Source organism: Chelonus insularis, unplaced genomic scaffold, assembly GCF_013357705.1.
Source record: "Chelonus insularis isolate UGA/USDA-ARS -01 unplaced genomic scaffold, ASM1335770v1 scaffold_303_pilon, whole genome shotgun sequence".
Classification (NCBI taxonomy): domain Eukaryota; kingdom Metazoa; phylum Arthropoda; class Insecta; order Hymenoptera; family Braconidae; genus Chelonus; species Chelonus insularis.
The window spans coordinates 1,112,834-1,133,443 of record NW_023276792.1 but is presented as its reverse complement, the minus strand read 5'-3'; the positions used below and the strand labels follow the sequence as shown (position 1 = coordinate 1,133,443).

At 29.6% G+C, this 20,610-nt stretch overlaps 4 protein-coding genes and 1 long non-coding RNA gene across 6 annotated transcripts; 2 read left to right on the top strand and 3 right to left on the bottom strand.

Annotated features, from left to right (window-relative positions):
- Positions 1 to 64: 64 nt before the first annotated feature.
- oys (oysgedart) lies at positions 65 to 8,646 on the top strand. The gene is made up of 8 exons (XM_035093999.1): positions 65 to 200; positions 2,888 to 3,033; positions 3,112 to 3,189; positions 3,270 to 3,361; positions 3,418 to 3,665; positions 3,751 to 4,299; positions 5,527 to 5,678; positions 7,918 to 8,646. The coding sequence occupies exons 1-8, from the start codon at positions 117 to 119 to the stop codon at positions 8,114 to 8,116; spliced, it is 1,548 nt and encodes a 515-aa protein (XP_034949890.1). The 5' UTR covers positions 65 to 116; the 3' UTR covers positions 8,117 to 8,646.
- Positions 1,395 to 3,874, bottom strand: LOC118073486 (uncharacterized). The gene is made up of 2 exons (XR_004691117.1): positions 3,737 to 3,874; positions 1,395 to 3,663 (listed from the first exon to the last, which is right to left on the bottom strand). It is a non-coding gene; the product is annotated as an uncharacterized lncRNA (long non-coding RNA).
- A 622-nt stretch (positions 8,647 to 9,268) lies between the features above and the next one.
- chp (chaoptin) lies at positions 9,269 to 14,919 on the top strand. The gene is made up of 12 exons (XM_035093987.1): positions 9,269 to 9,431; positions 9,550 to 9,838; positions 9,964 to 10,134; positions 10,208 to 10,683; positions 10,760 to 10,979; positions 11,063 to 11,598; positions 11,668 to 12,058; positions 12,132 to 12,676; positions 12,757 to 13,236; positions 13,327 to 13,566; positions 13,639 to 13,874; positions 14,056 to 14,919. The coding sequence occupies exons 1-12, from the start codon at positions 9,429 to 9,431 to the stop codon at positions 14,348 to 14,350; spliced, it is 3,882 nt and encodes a 1,293-aa protein (XP_034949878.1). The 5' UTR covers positions 9,269 to 9,428; the 3' UTR covers positions 14,351 to 14,919.
- Positions 14,586 to 15,708, bottom strand: LOC118073480 (uncharacterized). 2 transcript variants are annotated; one of them, XM_035094003.1, is made up of 3 exons: positions 15,579 to 15,708; positions 14,986 to 15,498; positions 14,586 to 14,846 (listed from the first exon to the last, which is right to left on the bottom strand). In XM_035094003.1, the coding sequence occupies exons 1-3, from the start codon at positions 15,630 to 15,632 to the stop codon at positions 14,616 to 14,618; spliced, it is 798 nt and encodes a 265-aa protein (XP_034949894.1). In that variant the 5' UTR covers positions 15,633 to 15,708; the 3' UTR covers positions 14,586 to 14,615. The 2 variants fall into 2 exon arrangements, with proteins under 2 accessions (XP_034949894.1, XP_034949895.1); XM_035094004.1 differs by having other exon boundaries at positions 14,586 to 14,834.
- Positions 15,709 to 15,911: 203 nt separating this feature from the next.
- LOC118073479 (uncharacterized) lies at positions 15,912 to 19,298 on the bottom strand. Its single transcript, XM_035094002.1, has 5 exons — positions 19,155 to 19,298; positions 18,226 to 18,300; positions 17,465 to 17,801; positions 16,996 to 17,393; positions 15,912 to 16,898 (listed from the first exon to the last, which is right to left on the bottom strand). Exons 3-5 carry the CDS (start codon positions 17,649 to 17,651, stop codon positions 16,371 to 16,373), a joined length of 1,113 nt encoding a protein of 370 aa, XP_034949893.1. The 5' UTR covers positions 17,652 to 17,801; positions 18,226 to 18,300; positions 19,155 to 19,298; the 3' UTR covers positions 15,912 to 16,370.
- Positions 19,299 to 20,610: the final 1,312 nt, after the last annotated feature.

Genomic DNA, 20,610 nt, shown 5'->3' with positions numbered 1-20,610 from the left:
CTGCCTTTTTCATTCGACCAAATGTATTCTAGCATCGCATGGTCCGTATATAATAGTGACTTGATGCCGACATCCTCGCGTCAGTACGTTGAAGAACGTGAGACAAGATTGTAATAATGGCAGTGAATGAGGATTTGTATTACTCTGGTTCACACATATTTGATTGGGTTTCAGATCAGACGGGTATACCCGTTGATCAGGTATGTTATTAATTTGTTGATGATTTTTAATTATTTTTTATTTAATATTATGGGTTTTATTATATTTATTTAAACGCACTTTTAAATTAATTATTACGTCTTTCAATTTTTATTATGTGCAAATAATTCAATATTTGTTAGTATTTGAATTAATTGAATAACATGGGAAGAAAGGTTGGAAACCTGTTGCCTATGCTTTCATTTAAATGAACGAAAATTTCTCCTACTGAGAAATTCATGGGAATGTATGTTTTAATCGTGACTTAACAGACAGATTAATTATTAACGTAGTGTTTATGAATGATAAGGTTAATGCTCCATTGAAACAACAAAGATGATATTGAGATTTTTTTTCATTTGTAGTATTTTTTATCTGAAATGCTTATTTACATATGGAGTATATATTTTTACTCTATGAGTAATAATAATACATGAAGTGATTTATTATTTTTTTTGTATTTCATTTACAATATAAATTCCTAAACTGAAATTATAAATTTCTTTTTCGAAAAAATTTGATTTATTTGTAGTATATTTTTATTTTTTTAAATCTTTGAAGTGATTAAAAACATTTTTTAAATTAACTTCGAATAATAATTATAATAAAAATAATTGAATCAGATCTTTATCAAGAAACTATCTTTTGATTAGATAAAAGAAACTATTAACTATAAGATTGTTATTTGAATGATAATAATAATAATATTTCCAATAATCCCACTATCCTTTTTAATTATTAAAAATCTAAACTTATTCTCATCCCACGCAAATCAAATAATAAATGAGAGAACCTTACACCCACTCTAATAATTTATTTATTTAACTACATATTCACGGGGAATTTTGATGGCAAATATCATTATAGTTAGCGTAAAATTCATAAAGTTCACACACGTGGTTAATGAGTACTAATAATTGATAAATGCTCAAGTACTTCACAAGAGTATTTGAGGCTGATTTTATTTAAATATATCTTTATTACAAGATAAAGAATTGAAGCATAGAGCTGAAGTAATTACGTGATCTTTAATAAGTAAAATATGCATTAAAATAACTTGAGCGTAGTGTAGTTATTTTTAATTTTTTTTTCATGATTTTATTCTACTATAACTTCCTCACTTGTTGACATTCACACGTGCACTTTAATAAAAATAAAAAAAAAATACAATACTTGAGTATTTTCTTCTATTTTAATAGATAATTTTATTTTTGCAAGAAATAAAAAAAAAAAGTTAAAAACTTTTTTTTAATTGACAATATCTTGTAGCTAATAACTATCACTTAATAGATCAGATCTTGACAAGCCTAATGTCAAGTTCACTCTATCTTACTTCGGTATTATTATGCGAACGAATGAAATACTGAACAACGGTTGAACGAGAATTTATAGAAGGAGAGATTCGACTCATCTGTTGATATTCCCCACTTCTTCATCATAATCATATATGTAAGTTAGTGTGTAGTTGATACATTGTTAGGGGACTCCCTGTGTAATATTATCTGTCGTGTACAAACAAAAAATTATGATGCATTATGCAAATCATTCTGATCGAATAAATTCGAGAATAAAAGAAAAGTTGAACGATGAGGATTCCCCGGATCAAAATGAAAAGAAGAAAGAAAGAAAGAAAAGTATAACTTCTAAGAACTTTCCTTTACAAAATTGAGTATAAAAGCTAACCAATATGCTTCACAAGCATCATAAGTCTTCAAGTATTTCCAATAGGAAGATAAACTACAAGAAGTAAGTAGATACCAAAAATTTAATCAAAAATAATTATAAATTTGAAAAATCATTAAATTTCTATTAAATAATTAATATTTTAATTTTCATAAAATTTTTAGCTTACTAAATCATCCGAAATGCAAGCATCATTTAAAATATTATTCATGCTGGTCGCAGCAGTCTGTTATGTTGTAGCAGATCCTTACAATGAATTTAATAATCCATTGAGAAGACCAATCCCAATCCATCCAATATTTCCAATTCCAACGACTCCACCATTCAATCCACGACCAAGGTATCCACCGGTAAGTTACTACATTTACAATGTCACTTTTATCAACATTTGATTATCACTCTTATCAATTCCTCTTTTTTTATTAGATCTACAGATTCCGGCGTTCTCCTCAAGGATCTGTCGAAGCTTCCGTGATGAAACCAGAACATGAAAAACCTTCACTTCAATTGGATTATAACCAGAGAATATTTGGCAATGATAAATCTAAATTGGAAGCTTTTGGTGGAGTATCATCTCCAGATTTCAGACACTTTTACCCTCAAGGTGGTGCTAAATACGAATGGAAGCCAAACCCAAATACATTTTTGAGAGCACATGGCGGAGTTCAGCAAGGTCCTGGTGGTCATTTTAATCCTAATGTTGGAGCTACTTTTGGAATGAGATTCCGTCGAGATGCTGATGGAGAAGGAGAAGAAGAACTCACTACCGAATATTAATTTTTTTACTAAATGTTTTTGTGTTTAAAAAATTATTAAGATAATTGGTAAACTGTATTATTAATTTATGAATTATTTCAATAAACTCGTTAAAATCACATTAAACGTTATATTATTTATTAGTAGTATTGTCATTAAAGCTGTGATTTACAAGATAATTATAGTAATTAAACTAATAGACTATAATTACATTTTATTTTCTAAAGTAAATATTACTTACATTCATCAGGTGAACTTTGTGATAAGTCAATTTACTTCTCTATTTCTTGCTGGAATTCTGAGAATCTACTTCAAACCACAAGAAGTCGGTCCTGTTGTTCGACATTCTTTTGGCCTCATTGTAGGTCTCTCGCTTGGTTATTTTTGCTTCGGCTGGTGAGTTTTTTTTTCTTATTAGATTAATGAACATCATCAAATTACTCCTTATTAAAAATATATAATCTATTATTTCAGGCAGGCTCTTCATTTGGCAGGACTTCCGGCATTATGTTACATCGTAATACGAACTCAAGATCCACGATACATACATCGGTGAATACTTTGTCTAAGTACATTGTAATAACTAATTTAAAAAAATTGTGATAATATTTAATTATTCTCCTATTTTTCAGGATAGTTCTTGTCTTAGCACTTGGCTATCTTTCATTTATTCATATTTACCGAATCATGTATACCTATGGATACTATACTTTGGACATAACAGGTAATATATTCATGAAATTAATTATTGTATAGATATGACAAAATGATTTTTTCAAGGTCCATTAATGGTGATCACTCAGAAAGTAACCAGCACTGCATTCAACATTCATGATGGAATTGCTCGACGAGAAGAAGACTTAACACCACTGCAAAAACGACATGCTATAAAAGTAATACCATCAGCATTAGAATATTTTGCCTTTATCTTCCAGTTCCAAACATTATTGGCGGGTCCAGCTGTTGTTTATTGTGATTATATTGATTATATTCATGGAAATCATTTCAAAGGACACAATCATTTATCTGTAATTATTTCTTGAATTTACATTAAACTATTAAGTCAAAAATTTAGAAATATTTAATAATTTATAATTACTTTATTTTTTGCAGGGGTTCAACGATGATGCTTCAAACCAAGTTAATGTTATTGAACCATCTCCAACAAAAGCAGTTATAAACAAAATCCTCCAAACTTTGATATGTGGTGTTCTATTTATCTCTTTAATTCCTATGTTTCCATTAGAACGTGTCAAAGAGAGCGACTTCATAGAAAACACTGGAATCATATATAAATTAGTGTATTTGTCAATTGTATTATTCTTTGTTAGAGCTAGATATTATTATGCATGGTTATTTGCCGATGCAATTTGTAACAATTCTGGAATGGGATTCAATGGTCTTGATGACCATGGACAACCCCGATGGGATGGTACTTCGAATGTTGATTATTTCACATTTGAATTATCTACAAATTTAAAAGATGCTACGGCAGCTTGGAACAAAGGGACCACTAAATGGCTGCGTGAAATTGTTTATGAAAGAGTGAACAATTATAAACTTCTTTTAACGTTTGCTCTTTCTTCCATCTGGCATGGGTTCTACCCTGGATACTACCTCACTTTTGCTACTGGAGCCTTATTCACATATGCTGCAAGAATTGTAAGTAATAAGCTTATAAAAAATAATTACATCTAATCCAAAAATATCGTTTAAACGGATAATATGGAAAAAAAAATTTTTATTACACGTGTGGGATAACTATGACTATACCGCATGGTTTTCTAAACGATAACTCATCAATTGCCAACTGTAGGTTTGTTAAAGAAAAACACGAGAAATTTTTAAGAACCTGCTTAAAATTTAGAATAACGCACGGATATCTAAAATGATAATAACCTGAGTTATAATTTTTCTTTACTTTACTAGTGAATCCTGTCAAAATCTATATTTTTCTACTGAACCCCCTGAAAAATTTTATTTTAACTGCTGAATCTGCTTTCAATACTTTATTTTAAAAAAAAATTTTGTCTTCATTCAGTATAGTTATTGAATTAATTAAATAATATATTATCGTTAATAGCAGTTAAATATTATTATTAAATATTAATTAAAAGATAAAAAGGGAAATAGTAGACTCAAAAGATACCAATAACGGTCACCAAATAGTGATAGAAAAATCTTATGATTCTTTACAGGGGATATTATTTAAAATAATTAATCAATATTAAAAATAGTTCATTGCAACAATCTTCACTTGACAGTAATGAAATAATTGTATTAAAAATAAAATTATACTGTTAGAAATAATCAAATATTATAACAAGTAATTACTTATTATTAATAATCATTAAACATTCTTTTTTATCATAATATATTATTTTATCTGCATTTTTAATTAGTTTTATCAACATTGATGATTTAAAATAATGTCTAATAGTTAGTAATGACAAGAAAATTATTTCCATAATATTAAATTGTTTATAATGATACATTGTTATATTTAGTATAATTATTTTATTATTATCGAGTGCAGATTGTTGTTATAAACTATCTTCAACAATATTGAATTATTTTTATCAATGTTTAGTGAAGAAAAAATATTAAGTTACTATTAATAATTAAATAGTACTTGTTAATGGCAACTCTAGAATATATTTTTTTTATTGTGAATATTTTTATTAATTTTTAATTGCAACTCGGGTAAAAACTAGTCGATTGCATAATATTCTATTAAGTAATTCTGATTTTTTTTCATCAATTCTTTATTTTAAAATCATAAATATTTAAGAATATTTATGTTTTTTTTTTGTTTTTTCATTTTATTAATAAACAAAAAAAACATCTTTAAATTGATATGAAAATAAATTTTATAAATTATGTCATCAGGGTCGTCGGAAAATCCGTCCGCTTTTTGTTACTTCAGCGGATAACTCTTTCATCTACGATGTGCTGACTTTTGTGGCAACCCGCATTAGTATGACCTACCTCGCATTTACCTTCGCATTATTAGAGTTTACAGCAAGTGTTAGAATATATAAGTAAGTATTCGAGAAGTTCAATGCTCATATTTATCATTTTATCTATAATCACTTTGTTAATTGCACAACCAATAATTACCGAAGTTAATAAGCATGAAAGTATCCATAAACATCATACATTGTTATTATTGAGCAACTACAATATCCGTTTTCTATCACAAAAGAAGGAAAACGGTTATTTCAGCTCTGTGCCTTCGGCTTGATCTCTATGAAATTACTTACCTTGATTTACCTATCACGTGAGCCAGAAAATAAGACCCTACCCCCCACTCTTCTTATGATGTAGTGACGAGCTCATATTCCTCCAAGTATTTATCAACACCGATCTAGGTGACAAATAGGCCTTATAAGGCCTGATATGAGGTTCATGAGAAGTGTTTAGAACCTACCAGCACCATTCGGCATACTATGACCACTACTAAAGAAAATGACTTCTGTACCAGGGAAAACATAGAACAAACATTTTCTTTTCTTGCCACAAAAAATTGATCCATTCAAAGAAAAATAAACATTTTAAAAATTCGGAACTTTTAGTAAAACACTGAAGCACAGAAAAAGAATCAGATGACATATAAATTAAAAACACCTAAAACAAAAACTTTTCTTTTCTCAAAAATAACTTAGAAAATAAACATATTAAAATTCTAGCATTAAATTAGTAAGTGAAATATTTGAATCAATCCAAGACTCTTAACGATACATCACGTGAACTATTCTCCGATTTTTCCACTCACTTTTACTCCAGCTTGTATCTTTCTGAAGAGGCCGGCTCGTTGCTAGATCTATCAAATGGCTTCTCAGGTTCCATAACTGGAACAGAACTGCTACACATCTGCTTTTGAAGTCTGATCTCCAAATGGTTTTGTTTTGTCATTGTGGAGACACCACTAAAAATATTTCTTCTGCTGAATTGAGGTATTATGAGACTTTCGACATCAAGTATGGTAGTAAGAATATCCAGGCCAGCTTTACTACTTATCTTATGCTGAAGGCATTGATTGTTCTGTGGTTGGATTGGATTATCACGTTTGAACCTTTTAATTTTTCGTGAGGCTCTAGATTGCTAATAAAATCGTGAACAATTATTTTGGTTTTACGTGCCACTTCTTTTGTTCCTCTGATCATTTCTCCAGAATCTGGTGACCGTTTAAGTGGAATCCATAACCTTCCTCTGATGCATCTTAGATGTTCCTCTTGAAGGAGTATCACTAACTGGATCTCCAAATGCTCTTTTCGAACCTAACAGGTGATACTTATTCTCAGAGGCCTCTCTCAGCCCAAGCTGAAAGTCTGCATCTTTTCGAGAAATAAAAAAATTTTTAACTGGTGGCAATGCCACTTGAAATATCTCTGACTGGGCCTTTCATCTATTAATGATCGACAGAGGACTAATAAAAGCTCTGCAAAAAGCCCAGTTTAAAAGCTCTAACTTAGAGTTACAATACAGCTTTTCTGAAAGACTGATTGCTGTTGGATTAAATCCCATCAAACAGATCCTTTCTAGACAGATTGACTGATTTCTAGTTTAACCACCTATTTAAAAGAATTTCCTGAGCCAGTAGCTTCAACTGATCTGTCCTGGTCATCTGAACCCGCCGACTCTTTCAGGAGCTCGTACATCGTGATAAAGGAAGCAGCTGCCCTGTCTACAGCTGCGGCTCATGAACCAAAACGGCTCTTTAACAGGAGACTCATCTAACTTCAAGCAAACTAAAAAAATATCTTACCTTTTAAAAGTTACACTTTAAAACGGAACAATATTTTGTAGCTTAGTTCACAACAGAAAGTAAAAAGAAAACTAATTATTTCTTCTCGAACGTTACACCAACGTTAGCACTGATCCACACTACTCGCCAAAAAATAGCATACAATCGGACTACAATCGAAAAAAATTGCTTAGTTACCTTAATGCATTTGAACTCCCTACCACTGATTTCTTACCCCTTCTACCACGTTGTTCACTACTCCATAAGCATACAAGAACACATGAGGAATTCTCGCCTTTGTTTGATTATACTAATGAATGCTCGGAGGAGTGCGAGCTGATTAGCCTACAATAAAAAGAAAGGAAAAAAGTTTTGGGTGTCATTTTCTGGCTCACACGATAGGGTTAGAGCTGATTCACGGGGAAATGAAGGTAGGTAATCTTATTGAGGTCAAGCCGAAAGTACAGATCTTAAATATAATTACAACATTAATAAAAATTGGAGAAAAAAATATTTAACGACATTTTTTTTAGATCAATGTACCTGATTCCACATTTAATGGCATTGGCAATTATTATCTTTGCGCCATTGATACCGACAAAGTCTGTTACAAAAAAAGGAAATAGTACTGTAAACAATAATTCAAAAGAACAATTGACATGTGATACAAATTCTACAAATATTGTAGATCGAGAAACAAATCATAATGGAATTACAAAGAAAACGCTATAAAGAAAATATTTATTTTCATTCTCTACAAATAAATATTTTTTTCTAGTAATATTATATTTTATTCAAATGATAATAATTATTATTATTATTATAATTATTTCATAAATTGACTTGTCATAATTGTCATGGCCAGAGTTCCTAAAACTCCGACATACCTAGGACCTGACCAGGCGTCATTAGACTGCAACAGTCGATTATTATAATTTTTTATTAATTAATTAATGAAACAAATAATAATAGTTATATTACTATTATGTTTATATTATAGAATATTTAGTGTTGTTATATTAATACTATTCCAAATATTTTTTCTATCCGACTGAAAGACCACCAAGAAAAAAGAATGAATGAATGACGAATTGATGATTTATATTAAATCTACCAAATTGGTGTGTTAATGATATCAAATATACATAAATCAAAACTTACAAATTTATAAAGATGAATAAGTGTTATTGTAACTTTAATAAATAATATAACGCTTTTGCGAAAAATTTTTTGTATTTAATCAATTTAAATTGTAATAATAAAATTGGTGCTATTGATTATTAATTACGAATTATTAATTCTTAATTACGAATAGGAATAATTATTCATGAAAAATTTATGTCATGAATATGTTAATTTCCGTTCATTACATCTTATTGTTCCCGTTAAAATGAGTTCCAAATTGAATATTTAATTAACAGAAGTTTTATTCAATATAAATTTTATTCATCCATAAATTCATTATGCTAATTTAAGCCATGAAAGTTCAAATAATTTCATGTTTTTTTATTGTTTGTTGAATAAATTACGAATTATTATGCAATCATTTGCGTATTTGCATCTATTGACATTTGAGCTTTCTGAAAACCTTGAATTGTTCAAGTCATATTGTTTTTTTATGCTTTCGAATTTGCTTCTAACAATAGTTGTCACATAATTTATAAATTTTTTTTAATAAATAAAATGTGTTCAACTCAAATGCAATCCTAAAATAATATTTCACAACTTTAAAAAATATTTTTAGGACTTTTTTATTGGTTTTAAAATTCATGAATCACAATAGATACACCAGATTGAATGCAGACAATAATGTAGTATATTATACTATTTTTACAACTGAATGCTAATAAAATATAAAATATAAGAGTTGTTGGAAGTATTTTCTAGAATATAATCGTGTAAAGAGAAGCACCAAAACTGCTTGAGTATTCATGAAGCCCCATGATTTGGACTGTAGTCACGAGCGGAAAGAAAAAAGCCTACAGCCATTCAGTCTATTAGACGCATCTCTCTTTTTAAAGCGTCTATTTCCATCAAGAACAGAATGGTAAATATTTTTCATTAATTTTCAAATTCATTAGCAATTATCAAATATCATAATCATCATATCAATTCACCATAGTTCGTTGATATCTTTTAAATAACTATCTTTTTAAACATTTCAGAACCTGTTTGCGTTCATTAGAATGGGTTACATCATGATGATTCTCACCCTAGTGTTGATGTTTTGGGCATCAATGGTCAGGATGCACGAGTTACCAGTTCAATACCCGCCGTGTTTCTTCAATCCTTTGTGTACTTGTTCTAAAGCAGTTCCTGACCTTGGAATAGTGAACTGTGAGAATGTTCCTATGCCTAGAATACCTCAACCAATTAATTCGTCCAAAGTGTTCATTCTTCAACTAGGCAATAATGGACTACGACAGTTGCAGCCTCAATTTTTAATGAATACAGGTAAGTGTGCCAAATAGATTTATTGTCATATAAGCTTTATTAGAATTGATAGTTCTCCTCTTTGCATGATATTAATATCTACATCTCCGTTAATCGTATTTGTTTTTTTATCTTTTGTTATCTAGGCCTGTATAATCTTCAGATTCGATATAATCCTCTGGCAGATATTCCAGACGAAGCTTTTCTAGGGCTTGAAAGATCGCTATGGGAACTCGAGTTACCATATAACCAATTAGTTAAAGTTCCGAGTAAATCATTTCGGCATTTACAAAAATTGAAAATTTTGGATTTGACTGGTAATTGTCAACAATCAAAAAATAATATAATACGAAAAAAATGTTTGTTTACTGGAACTTAAATTTTTTATAGGTAATGAAATATCAGTAATTGAAGCTGATAATTGGAGAGGTCTGGAAAATTCTCTTCATACACTGCGATTAGGGAAAAATCACATCGACAAACTTCCAGCAGATGCATTCTCTGGTCTTACGTATCTAGAGATCCTTGATTTACGTGATAACAGTCTTAGAGATATTGATCCTTCGGTATTTAGAGATGGAATGGCACACCTTTCCTACTTCTATCTTAACGGGAATCAACTTACAGCTATTCCATACAGCCAATTATCAACATTAAAACACATGAAAGTGCTTGATCTCAGCCACAATAGAATTTCTCAGATAATTCAGCCCCTGACAGAACCTGAAATACGTGGAATTCAAATTTCATTGGATACTTTACGTCTTGACTGGAATCAAATTACAACTCTTCAGCCTGGATCTTTCCAACATTTTTTTAAAGTTAATAAAACTTACTTGAGTGGAAATCCGCTGATAGAAATTGAAGTATAAACTTTTATTTTCTACTTCCTTTGTTTGTTATAATTTTTATAATTTCTAATTCCATATTGATATTTTTTAGGAAGGTGCTTTTAGAGATTCAAAAATTAGAGAGCTTTATTTAACTGATTGTGACATTATGGAAATTAATTCAGCTTCATTGAAAGGCCTAGAATCTTCGTTAGAACTTCTCGACTTATCAGGAAATAATATTACTTCATTACAAAGTCATATTTTTCAAGAATTCGACTTTTTAAGAACTTTGATTTTTCGTGACAATAAAATAATTAATTTTTCACCAGGTATGAAGACTTATTTTACTTCTCAGTTATTGTTTTAAAAATGGTATTGATAATTATATGAAAAACAATAAAATTAATTCTAGCGGAAGCATTTACTGGATTTCAATATTCATTATATAACTTGGATTTGAGTGGTAAAGGAAACGGCCCTGTTTCTCTTCAAGATCTTCGACAAATGCGCAATCTTAGATACTTGTCATTATCAAAATTGTCTCAAGATACTCTTTCAGCCGATGATTTTCTAGAATTTGGAATTGACGTAAAAGAACTCCATATCACTCAGAGTAATTTGAATTCTATTAAAAGTCATGCTTTTACACATGTTCGAGGAATTAAATACATGGATTTTTCGGAGAATTCTATATCATCAATTGATGATGAAGCGTTTTCTGAAGTTGGACAATCTTTAATGACCCTGAAACTCGCACACGGGCTTTCCAGTTCTATGAGTGAATTGCCTAATAAACCTTTCAGAGCTTTAACAAATCTTCAATATCTTGATTTAAGTAATAATAAAATTCGTTCAATGCCTGATACGTCGTTTCATTTCCTGAAGAGGATCAAGAGAATTGAACTCCAAGATAATGAAATTGGTGACATTCGCAAAGGAACTTTTCAGGTGAATATTTAGATAAAAATTTTTATCACAACAAACTGTTACGTAGAATTTACTGAATAAAAATTATAGGGAGATATTCATTCTATTCTTGAAGAAGTTGACTTTGCTTTCAATCATATTGGTAATCTTCAAACTCACACATTTGTCGATTTGGCATCCATGTCTTTTCTTAACTTAAAAGACAATAAAATCGAAAGAATTGAAAGGAGAGCATTTATGAATATGAATCGTTTAAAGTATTTAAACTTAAGAGGGAATAACATTAAAAATATTGTAGATGAGGCTTTCCAAAATTTACCAGATCTAGAATTTCTAGATTTGTCGTACAATAAAATGGATGAATTCGACTTCGGCTGGTTTGACCAAGTTGGAACTTTGGCCTCGTTTAAAGTGAACGCCAGTCACAATGAAATCAAGAGTTTACAGCTTAATAGCTCTAACACTGCCCCAACATCAACATGTATGATTATTCGCTTTTACATTAATTTATTTACATTCATTTCTTCATTTTAATTATTTTTTTTATTCTTTAGTATACTATAATATGGGTGGTGCTCTTCAATCAAATATCAAAGTCCTTGACTTGAGCCATAACAATATAACTGACATAGCAAAGTTTTATTTCCGGCCAGTTGAATATTCATTGACTCATTTATATTTCTCACACAATGAAATCGGAAATATAACGCAAACGATCTTTGGAAATCTTCCACACCTTCAATGGCTAGACTTACGATACAATGATATCATAGAAATCGACTATGACTGCTTCAGAAACACCAAAAATATCCAAGTTCTACTACTATCTCACAACGATATCATGGATATTCCTGCAGAGTCATTAAAATCTTTAAAAAAACTTCGAATCTTGGACTTGTCTTTTAATAAACTTCGTACGCTACCAGATAACATGTTTACTGATGCCAATATTGAAATACTAGATCTATCTCATAATCAATTTATGCGTCTGCCAACCAAAACTATGACTCCAATAGCCGCTGGATCCGTTTCAGTGCTAAATATGGCTTGGAATATGCTTTCTAGTATCAATAATGCTGATGCTATTTCTAAATTTAAAGTAAGTATGCAGTAAATTACTTACAAAAATAATTGACGTCAATACTATTTTTTAATTCATTTAATTCTTTTATTCTATAGAGTTTAACTGATCTGGACTTATCCTACAACCGTCTAGTTCGATTAGATGACGGAGTATTTGCTGATCTCCCACACCTAATTGACCTAGATTTAAGTCACAATAAGCAGTTGATCTTAGAAAATAGAGGAAGAACATTTTATGGATTAGAAGATTCTTTGATGACTTTAGGACTCAGCAATATTTCACTTCTAACAGTTCCAGAACTTCCATTCCGTCTTTTGAGAAATCTTTACTTATCAAATAATGAGCTCGCAACAATTCCAGCGGAATTAGCATCAAATCTTTCATCTCTTCACCATCTTGATCTCAGTCATAATGATTTAACTGTTGTTCCTCTTATTACCCACACATTACTTGAGTTGAAATCATTCAACCTTGCTTATAATCCCATTACGTCTGTTACCAACACCAGTTTCTTGGGGTCTGCCGATAGTCTTGTGGAATTAGATATTAGAAGATTACCTCTGTCAACGTTTGAAGTAAGCAATTGAATAGATAAGCTTTTTTTATTTCATAGAATTGTTCCGGAAGTAAAAAATATTATAGAAATTACTGTTTTTTCTTTTCAGAATGGAGCATTTTGTAAAGCATCAAAACTTCAATCATTGGCTATAACAGCTTATACAGGCATTAAAAACTTTAATTTCCCAAGTCTCTTGCAACATAATCATGGTTTGAGAGATCTCGTGATAGATGTGGATAATGAAACTACACTTGAAAAGCAAATGAAAGGAGTATTCCCTGTGAAGTTATACAATTTTACTTTTACTGGCAGAAATTTGAAATCTCTCAATTCAGATATTCTGCAAGTAAGTAGATTAAAGTTTTCAAATTTTTCAATTTGTTCAGTTATAAAAATAATAATGAAAAATTTTTAATAGGGAATAAGAAGTCCTCATCTTCATTTTGAACTTCATAATACTTCAGTAGGACGAGTACCCGATGAAATATTCGAAAATGCAAGAACAGTTCGAAATATTACAATAGACCTTCATGATAATGACATTAAAACTCTGGAGAATCCATCAAATGGTCATAAGCCTGGAGTTGCAGACAAAAGATTTCTAATGCGACTACGAATGGCCGGAAGCTACGTTAACTGTGATTGTGATATTGGGTAAGCTTCTTATTTTTTTTAAAAGTCTTCAATGTAGACATTGAATTAGATTAATTCTGTCTAAACTTACAATAAATTGAATAAAATTCAATTGTTGAAAAACTAATATTAATTAAATTAATTTACAATGTTTGTAAAGTAGTTATTAATATTATCCTATTCTTCATACATTTTTTTTAAGGTGGATTGAAGGTTGGCAAAGGAAGCATCGACAATATCAAGAAGACAGATGCAGTAATACTTTTCCTCTTCATCATTACAATTTTGAACGTGATGAAGAAAATGAACACAGCTGCTGGGATAATGGTTGGGATGATGATTTAAGGGAAAGTTTCTGTTCTAATAAAAATAATATGTCAATTATGAAAGCTCTCAAACAAGATATTGAGTGTGGTTGGTCATCAGCTCCTACAAGGAAGATTTCGCAGCTTCTTCTAGTTTTTGTTCTTTTAATATCTGCCGTAAATGTTTATTAATTTTTTAAAAATTTTATTCTATTTTTTAATTAAATAAAAAGAGAATCAATAATAAATTGATTATTCTTTTTCTTAAAAAAAATCTATTTACTCACTGTAAATTGATGAATACTCACGAATTAACAAAATTTTCAAAGATAACACAAACTATTACTAAAATAAATCATTTATTTAAAAAATAGGACAAGCTATAAATACTCATAATATGTATATGCATTTATTTATGTATTAATAATTTTAGTTTAGTTTGTTTTTATTGTGATTTTCAATTATATGTAGGATTAATTAAGCAGCTTGATATAATTTTCATAACAATTTGAAAAGTTGGCAGCCAAATTATTCCAAAAATAAAGGAAAGACAAAGATAAATGAATGAAAGTTGTAAGCCCAAAAACATTGTTTGTACAGCTATTTGCTGACGATCTTTCATCTGTTTAATGTCTATTACTTTATCTAAGATAAATCTCAGGATATATAGAAGAATCTGTAAAAAAAACTATACTCGTTAATGTTAAAATTGAAACTTTAAACTAATAACATTTAATTCCATCTTGGATTTCATAAATTAATTGAGATTAATTTTTATTTCTTGCAGCTCATGTAAATTAAACTATTTTGTAATTAAACCTAATTACCAATGTCATAGGAATCACGTTGATGATAAAATAAAAAAGTGCCAATAATGATTTGGCTGTTATTTGTCCCATATTTTTTATAAGAGTAGCAAAGGTATATTGATCATCCGAAATTCCCTGAGAAGCTTGAAAGTAAGCAAGTCGATTCCGTATTCTATATAACAAACACTTTTTTTCTTCACCATTGTATTTTTTATTTTTCTCTACTTCTAGATTAAATATTAAATTTTTTTTCTGAACATTAACGTTATCTGGATAAATCTTAGAATAAAGAATGCTACAAGAGGCTTGACTAGAGTTGGGCATGCTGTATAGAGGGCTGCCTTTCCAATCTAAGTTTCTATTACTCAAATTCAAACTTTCATCCGTGAATGAGTTATCATTCCAGTGTTCACGTCTACTGGAGTTCGAAGGTGATGAATCTTTTTGACTAATTGTATCAAAGTTTTGTTTAATTTTACGAGTCATAAATTTGCCTAATGCTTCCATGTTATCCAATTTCTTTCGATGATTCTTGAAACCATTCGTTATTCTTATTAATTTACTAATTCACAATAATAAATTTGTTTTAATTGAATAAAAATTGCACTTACTGAGATTACTGCATTAAGTTCTTTGTCAGACATACTATCAGAATCCAACAACATATTCACAAAAATTTTAATTGGTTATTGTATAAAATTAATTTAAAGAAAACACATATAAATAAAACATAACATTCAGTTTTGTATTGAAAAACAATTGAATATTTAAACTTGCTATTGTTTTTGTTCAACCAATAAATAATTGAACATAATTAGAGTTTTGAAAAAATCTTCTTCGAATAAAAAGTAAAAAAATATTCTCATAAATCAACAGGATGTAAAGAATAAATAAACCAGTTTACTTAGTTAAGTGGTAAATGAATCTTCATGCATTTATTTCAAGAATCCTTGAAATACATTTGTATGTTGTATTAATAATATTACAACTGAAGAATAAAATATAAAAAAAATTGCATAATTAAATACATCTTAAGAATCTTATATAATAAAATAGACACACTATAGGGTATAAGTGATAAATTGATGTGTCACAATTTTTTTTTGATTTCATTATTATTTTGGATAATTATAGTGAAGCAAATAGTGCTGTATTCTATATAAGAATAACAAAAATAATTTTTTAGCGCCATTTTTTAAAGCATTTTTAAAGAATATGTATAGATATCCCTCATCCGTCACATATTTTTATAAAAAATATCGATTTTTCGTTTCTAAAACAACTATCACCTCTGCCTGTTATAGTAGATAACACAAGTAGATAGTAGATAAAACAAAACATATATAACTTTATCTATTATATTTTTCACGGGTAGATATTAATATATAGAACTTAGTAAATAATTAAAATTTTTTCTTCAATGCAGATTTGAGTATAGCAGCTCTAAGAGTAGTTACCATTTTTTCCATCTCTTCTACTTTTAATTTTAATATTCTGTTGTCTTTTTCAAGTATAACCGCTTTAGACATCATTTCTAGTTCTTTAGCTTTTTTATTCATTCGAGACTTTCGTGAAGCTTCATTATTTTTCTTTCGTGACTCTCGATAACTGACATCCGATTGATCTGAATCACTTTCATATTCTCGTTTTTTACCGCGATGAGCTATTTTCATATCTTTTTTTACTTTTAAATTAACTCCTCGTGTTGATCTAGTAGAAGTTCTGGATGAAATAGGTTTTTCTTCGTTTTCTAATAGTTCTGATGATGTAATTGTTGACGATGTAATTGTTTCTGATTTGTTTGTGAATCGTCGATTACTTCTAAGTCGCATAGTTACTGCTGACTTATGTTCTGAACTCTTTAAGCTCGTAGATGCTTGTAAAGGATCAGTAGAATCTGTTGATATGCTTTCAGGCGACTGCATATTATCCTATAAATTGAAAAAAATATTTTAACATTTAAAATTACTTTAATTTGTATTAGTAATGAATTTAATATTGCATTGTCATATCGAAAGAATTTCTTACATCACATAAGTAAGACAGAAGATCAAAATCATCTGAGTCGGTGTTGTCAAGAGTCTTAATTACATCCCAATTATCTTGTTGATCTGCATACTTTGTTTCTATTTTTTCTACTTTTGAAACTCGTTGAAGAGGTTCGTTTACTTCGTTGTTATCGACGAGTTGTATCCACTCGTTTGTTTGAAGAGCTATGGAAGATTGTGGTAAATCCAGCCACGTTTCAGGTACGTCTATGGTCCCCCCAATTAACTCCTGTTTATCATCAAGTAATAGAACTGTTTGATTGTTATTTAATGGCATTTTTTCTGCCGTAGAAATAAATGCCCTTTCAGGAGTTGGTCCTAAATCTTTTACGCCCCCCTTTGTCTCAATCGACTTATCCGTATCCTCAATTTTCATGCCTAAAAATGACTATATAAATAGTCTCTTTTCTTTTCTCTTGATACTAAGAAAATTAATAGTTAATATTTACCTGAAATTTTAGTGGTCTTAGATTCACCTGCAGGAAGTGTGCAATGGCCCTGGAATGGATCCATGCACCATCCACTTAGATCCTGATAATTCTCCTCCCATGTAATAAAAGCTGTTGAATCCTCTTCGTTGTTGAAGAGTGGTTTGGACTCCAGAGTACTCCACGTCTCCATCAGATTCTTCTCCATCGTCGGGCTCAAAAGCGGTGTCGTTTTGACGCATGTTGGATCCGACGATGGCGGCCGAGATTTCACGCCATGAGAAACAGATGACAGCTTTTTCAGATGGTTGCATGGTTCAGTTACCTGGAATAGATCAGTGCCTGGAGTCAAATGCAGCTAAAATGAAAAATACATGATTTTATTTGATCAAAATCAATTTCATCATCAAGTGGAAAGAGATAGAAACTTAGTTATGTAAGATGCTGTACCAACTTGTGACCACCATATTCGTAACGCTGAAATCATTCAGGTGGCCAAAAATACATAACAGATTTATGTTGTTATGCTTCAGTAGAAAATTTTTAAATCACGTAATAATTCAAAATTAAATTATAACGTTAAAATACTTTTTTCTTGAAAATTTGACTTCATCTTTTGACTAAAGATTTACTCTAAACTAAATATAACTTTACTGCTTATTCAATATTTAAACAAAATCATGACGTAATATCAATATTTGGTCTTCTTCCACTTGACTTTGAATTTCATAATTAATTTATAGCTACAAATAAACATCAGTCATGTTTTTAATTTGACTTACGTTAAATTCGCTGCCTTGATCAAAGGTAATGTTGCTGGCCGTTGAACGCTCTTGAACGGGAGGGATTTTGAATGCCTGAAAATATGATAAAACATTACAATACAATTATATGAGTCAACTGATATATTTATATTATATATAGGTATAAAATTAACATAATTCCTTTCTTTAAATGACTGCGCATATAGAAATTTCAATTTTTATCTTCTATTATCAAAAGTTATCTTAACAATACATAGCAGAATACTTTTAACAACATTAATGATTAAAGTAATACGTTCAATAGCTCATTTTTATCAGTTCATCTAAATTAAATGAGATCCATTATGAAGAGGACTATTTAATATATTTTTGCTTGCTGTTCGATTTAGCTCGGATAAAACGTATTTTTCTGTAAAATTACATTTTCTACGTATCAACGATTACGTAAGGAATTTAGTGTTCCCATAACTCTTTTTTCAGTCTTATCATATTATCAACTTGCGTCATGATAGTGTAAGGAATAAATTTAACAAGATTTTCCATTTAACCTCTAATGAGATATGCCGAAGACAACGATTGAACAAAAAGACTGGCGGCTATAAAAATATGATTGTTAATCAACAAACTGCACACGCTTGCGTGTCAAAATTATCATTACATGTATATATGTATATGTCTAAATAATACATGGCATATTGTACTAAGTGAATACTGCTGCAGAATGAAATAGCACTTTCTTTCAATATGTTTGAATGTAAAAAAATATTCTACATTGTTTAAATGCTATTTTGACAATAAAATTCCACAAGAAATGTATTGTCGAGAACATTCGAAGTTTTTAAAATAACCTGAGTTTTCTTTGTTTGCATCAACGTATGAAGACATGGATTGGAATTTTTTGGAATGTCAGTGATTACGTAAAAGACTAGAACGAAGATTTAACTTACCCTCCCAAAATCAATAGGTAATGGGGATTTTGCCACTTGGAGCGGATAAAAACGTGAGCACAAATCACTTGAATTATTCAAATTTTTAGATTGCGTTGTTACTTTTATTTCCACACCTGATTCTAACAAAGCTCGTCCACACGTTCAACAACTTCGGCGGTCGTGAACAAAATGCGATTCTGAGAAGTTCACTCGCGGACGTCACGAGACGTTTGGAGCAGATGTTCGGCTGCGCAGAATATTCAAACGGTGTGTACGTCATTCTCAACCAATAGAGATTTAATTGACGTCATATAAAACCAATCGAATGTGCGGAAAATGAAATCACGTGGGCAAAAAAGACACGTCATATGAGTGGATAGTTCGGACAACAACCTGATTAACTACTTATTCGTACCTTACATTCTCTGTTGCTCTTACAGAGAAAGTCAAATCCGGCTTTATCTTATTTTTTTATTATAGCCCCAATTCAAGAAATTCGTGGAAATCCCAGAAGGTAGAAAAAGAGATGATTTGTTCATCACGAGACTTAAACTTGAAAGATGTAAGATAGATGAAAGTTGCGTGAGATACATTTTTGCCAACTAAATTTATGAGAGTAATAAACAACGTAAATTTGTTGATTATTCAACGTCAAAATTTTTATGCATCAGTTAAAGTTTCATTATTTCTAGAATTAATAGATAAAAAGTGAAGCTACTATTAGATTATTGACTTAATTGTATTATTGATAAAATATAAAATTCCTTACAATGATAATAGAGATATACAGAATTGTATTTTTTTTATCTATTAGAAGAATATTATTTTTAACTGAATCTAAATAACAGATGTGTATTGATAACTTTTGCTAAATTATTGAAGTCTGGTGATCTTAAGTAAAAATTATATAATGTGTTTCTCAATAGAATATTTATAATTTGGAAGAATTTTAACCATAGCATGGCTTAGATACCTATATCTGAACACTGTTAGTCATTGTAATGTACGAGTTACATAAACCTAAATTATATAAAACCTTATTTCTGATAATAAGTACTCATTTGAAAATTGCGCATTTAACACTATTATTAACTTTAACTTTGTTGCACTGAACATTGGAATTTTTTAAAAAACATCAAAGAGACATTTCTAAAATAACGAGTATTAAATTGGTACTAGAACCTTGATGTTAATTTATAGCAACTTAATGGCAATTAAAAAACATTTATTAATCATTTTAATAAATGACTTATCATTAAAACAACCGATTAAAAATGGAATATTTATTATATTTATTATAAATAATAGTCGTTAATTATAAATCTATATTTTACAGAATTATTTACTTTTGTTTAGTTAGCTGACTGTAATTGCAAAAGTATTGATTAAAAAGTAGGAGTAATTTCTAATCTGTAGAACATGTATTAATAGTCATAATGTATTATACAAAGTTTAAAATAACTTTATTTTAATA

Excerpts from the sequence above, each read along its gene's own strand:
- oys (XM_035093999.1), top strand. The coding sequence starts at position 117 with ATGGCAGTGAATGAGGATTTGTATTACTCTGGTTCACACATATTTGAT. Across the intron at positions 201-2,887 it reads CGGGTATACCCGTTGATCAG|GTGAACTTTGTGATAAGTCA; the intron begins GTATGTTATTAA and ends TACATTCATCAG. Across the intron at positions 4,300-5,526 it reads TCACATATGCTGCAAGAATT|GGTCGTCGGAAAATCCGTCC; the intron begins GTAAGTAATAAG and ends TTATGTCATCAG.
- LOC118073480 (XM_035094003.1), bottom strand. The coding sequence starts at position 15,632 with ATGTTGTTGGATTCTGATAGTATGTCTGACAAAGAACTTAATGCAGTA. Across the intron at positions 15,499-15,578 it reads AACTTAATGCAGTAATCTCA|AATCATCGAAAGAAATTGGA; the intron begins GTAAGTGCAATT and ends AATGGTTTCAAG. Across the intron at positions 14,847-14,985 it reads ACGTGATTCCTATGACATTG|TTTTTTTTACAGATTCTTCT; the intron begins GTAATTAGGTTT and ends TAACGAGTATAG.
- chp (XM_035093987.1), top strand. Across the intron at positions 9,839-9,963 it reads TCAATTTTTAATGAATACAG|GCCTGTATAATCTTCAGATT; the intron begins GTAAGTGTGCCA and ends TTTGTTATCTAG. Across the intron at positions 12,677-12,756 it reads ATGCTATTTCTAAATTTAAA|AGTTTAACTGATCTGGACTT; the intron begins GTAAGTATGCAG and ends TTTATTCTATAG.
- LOC118073479 (XM_035094002.1), bottom strand. The coding sequence starts at position 17,651 with ATGGAGAAGAATCTGATGGAGACGTGGAGTACTCTGGAGTCCAAACCA. Across the intron at positions 17,394-17,464 it reads TAAGACCACTAAAATTTCAG|GCATGAAAATTGAGGATACG; the intron begins GTAAATATTAAC and ends AGTCATTTTTAG. Across the intron at positions 16,899-16,995 it reads TTCTGTCTTACTTATGTGAT|GATAATATGCAGTCGCCTGA; the intron begins GTAAGAAATTCT and ends TTCAATTTATAG.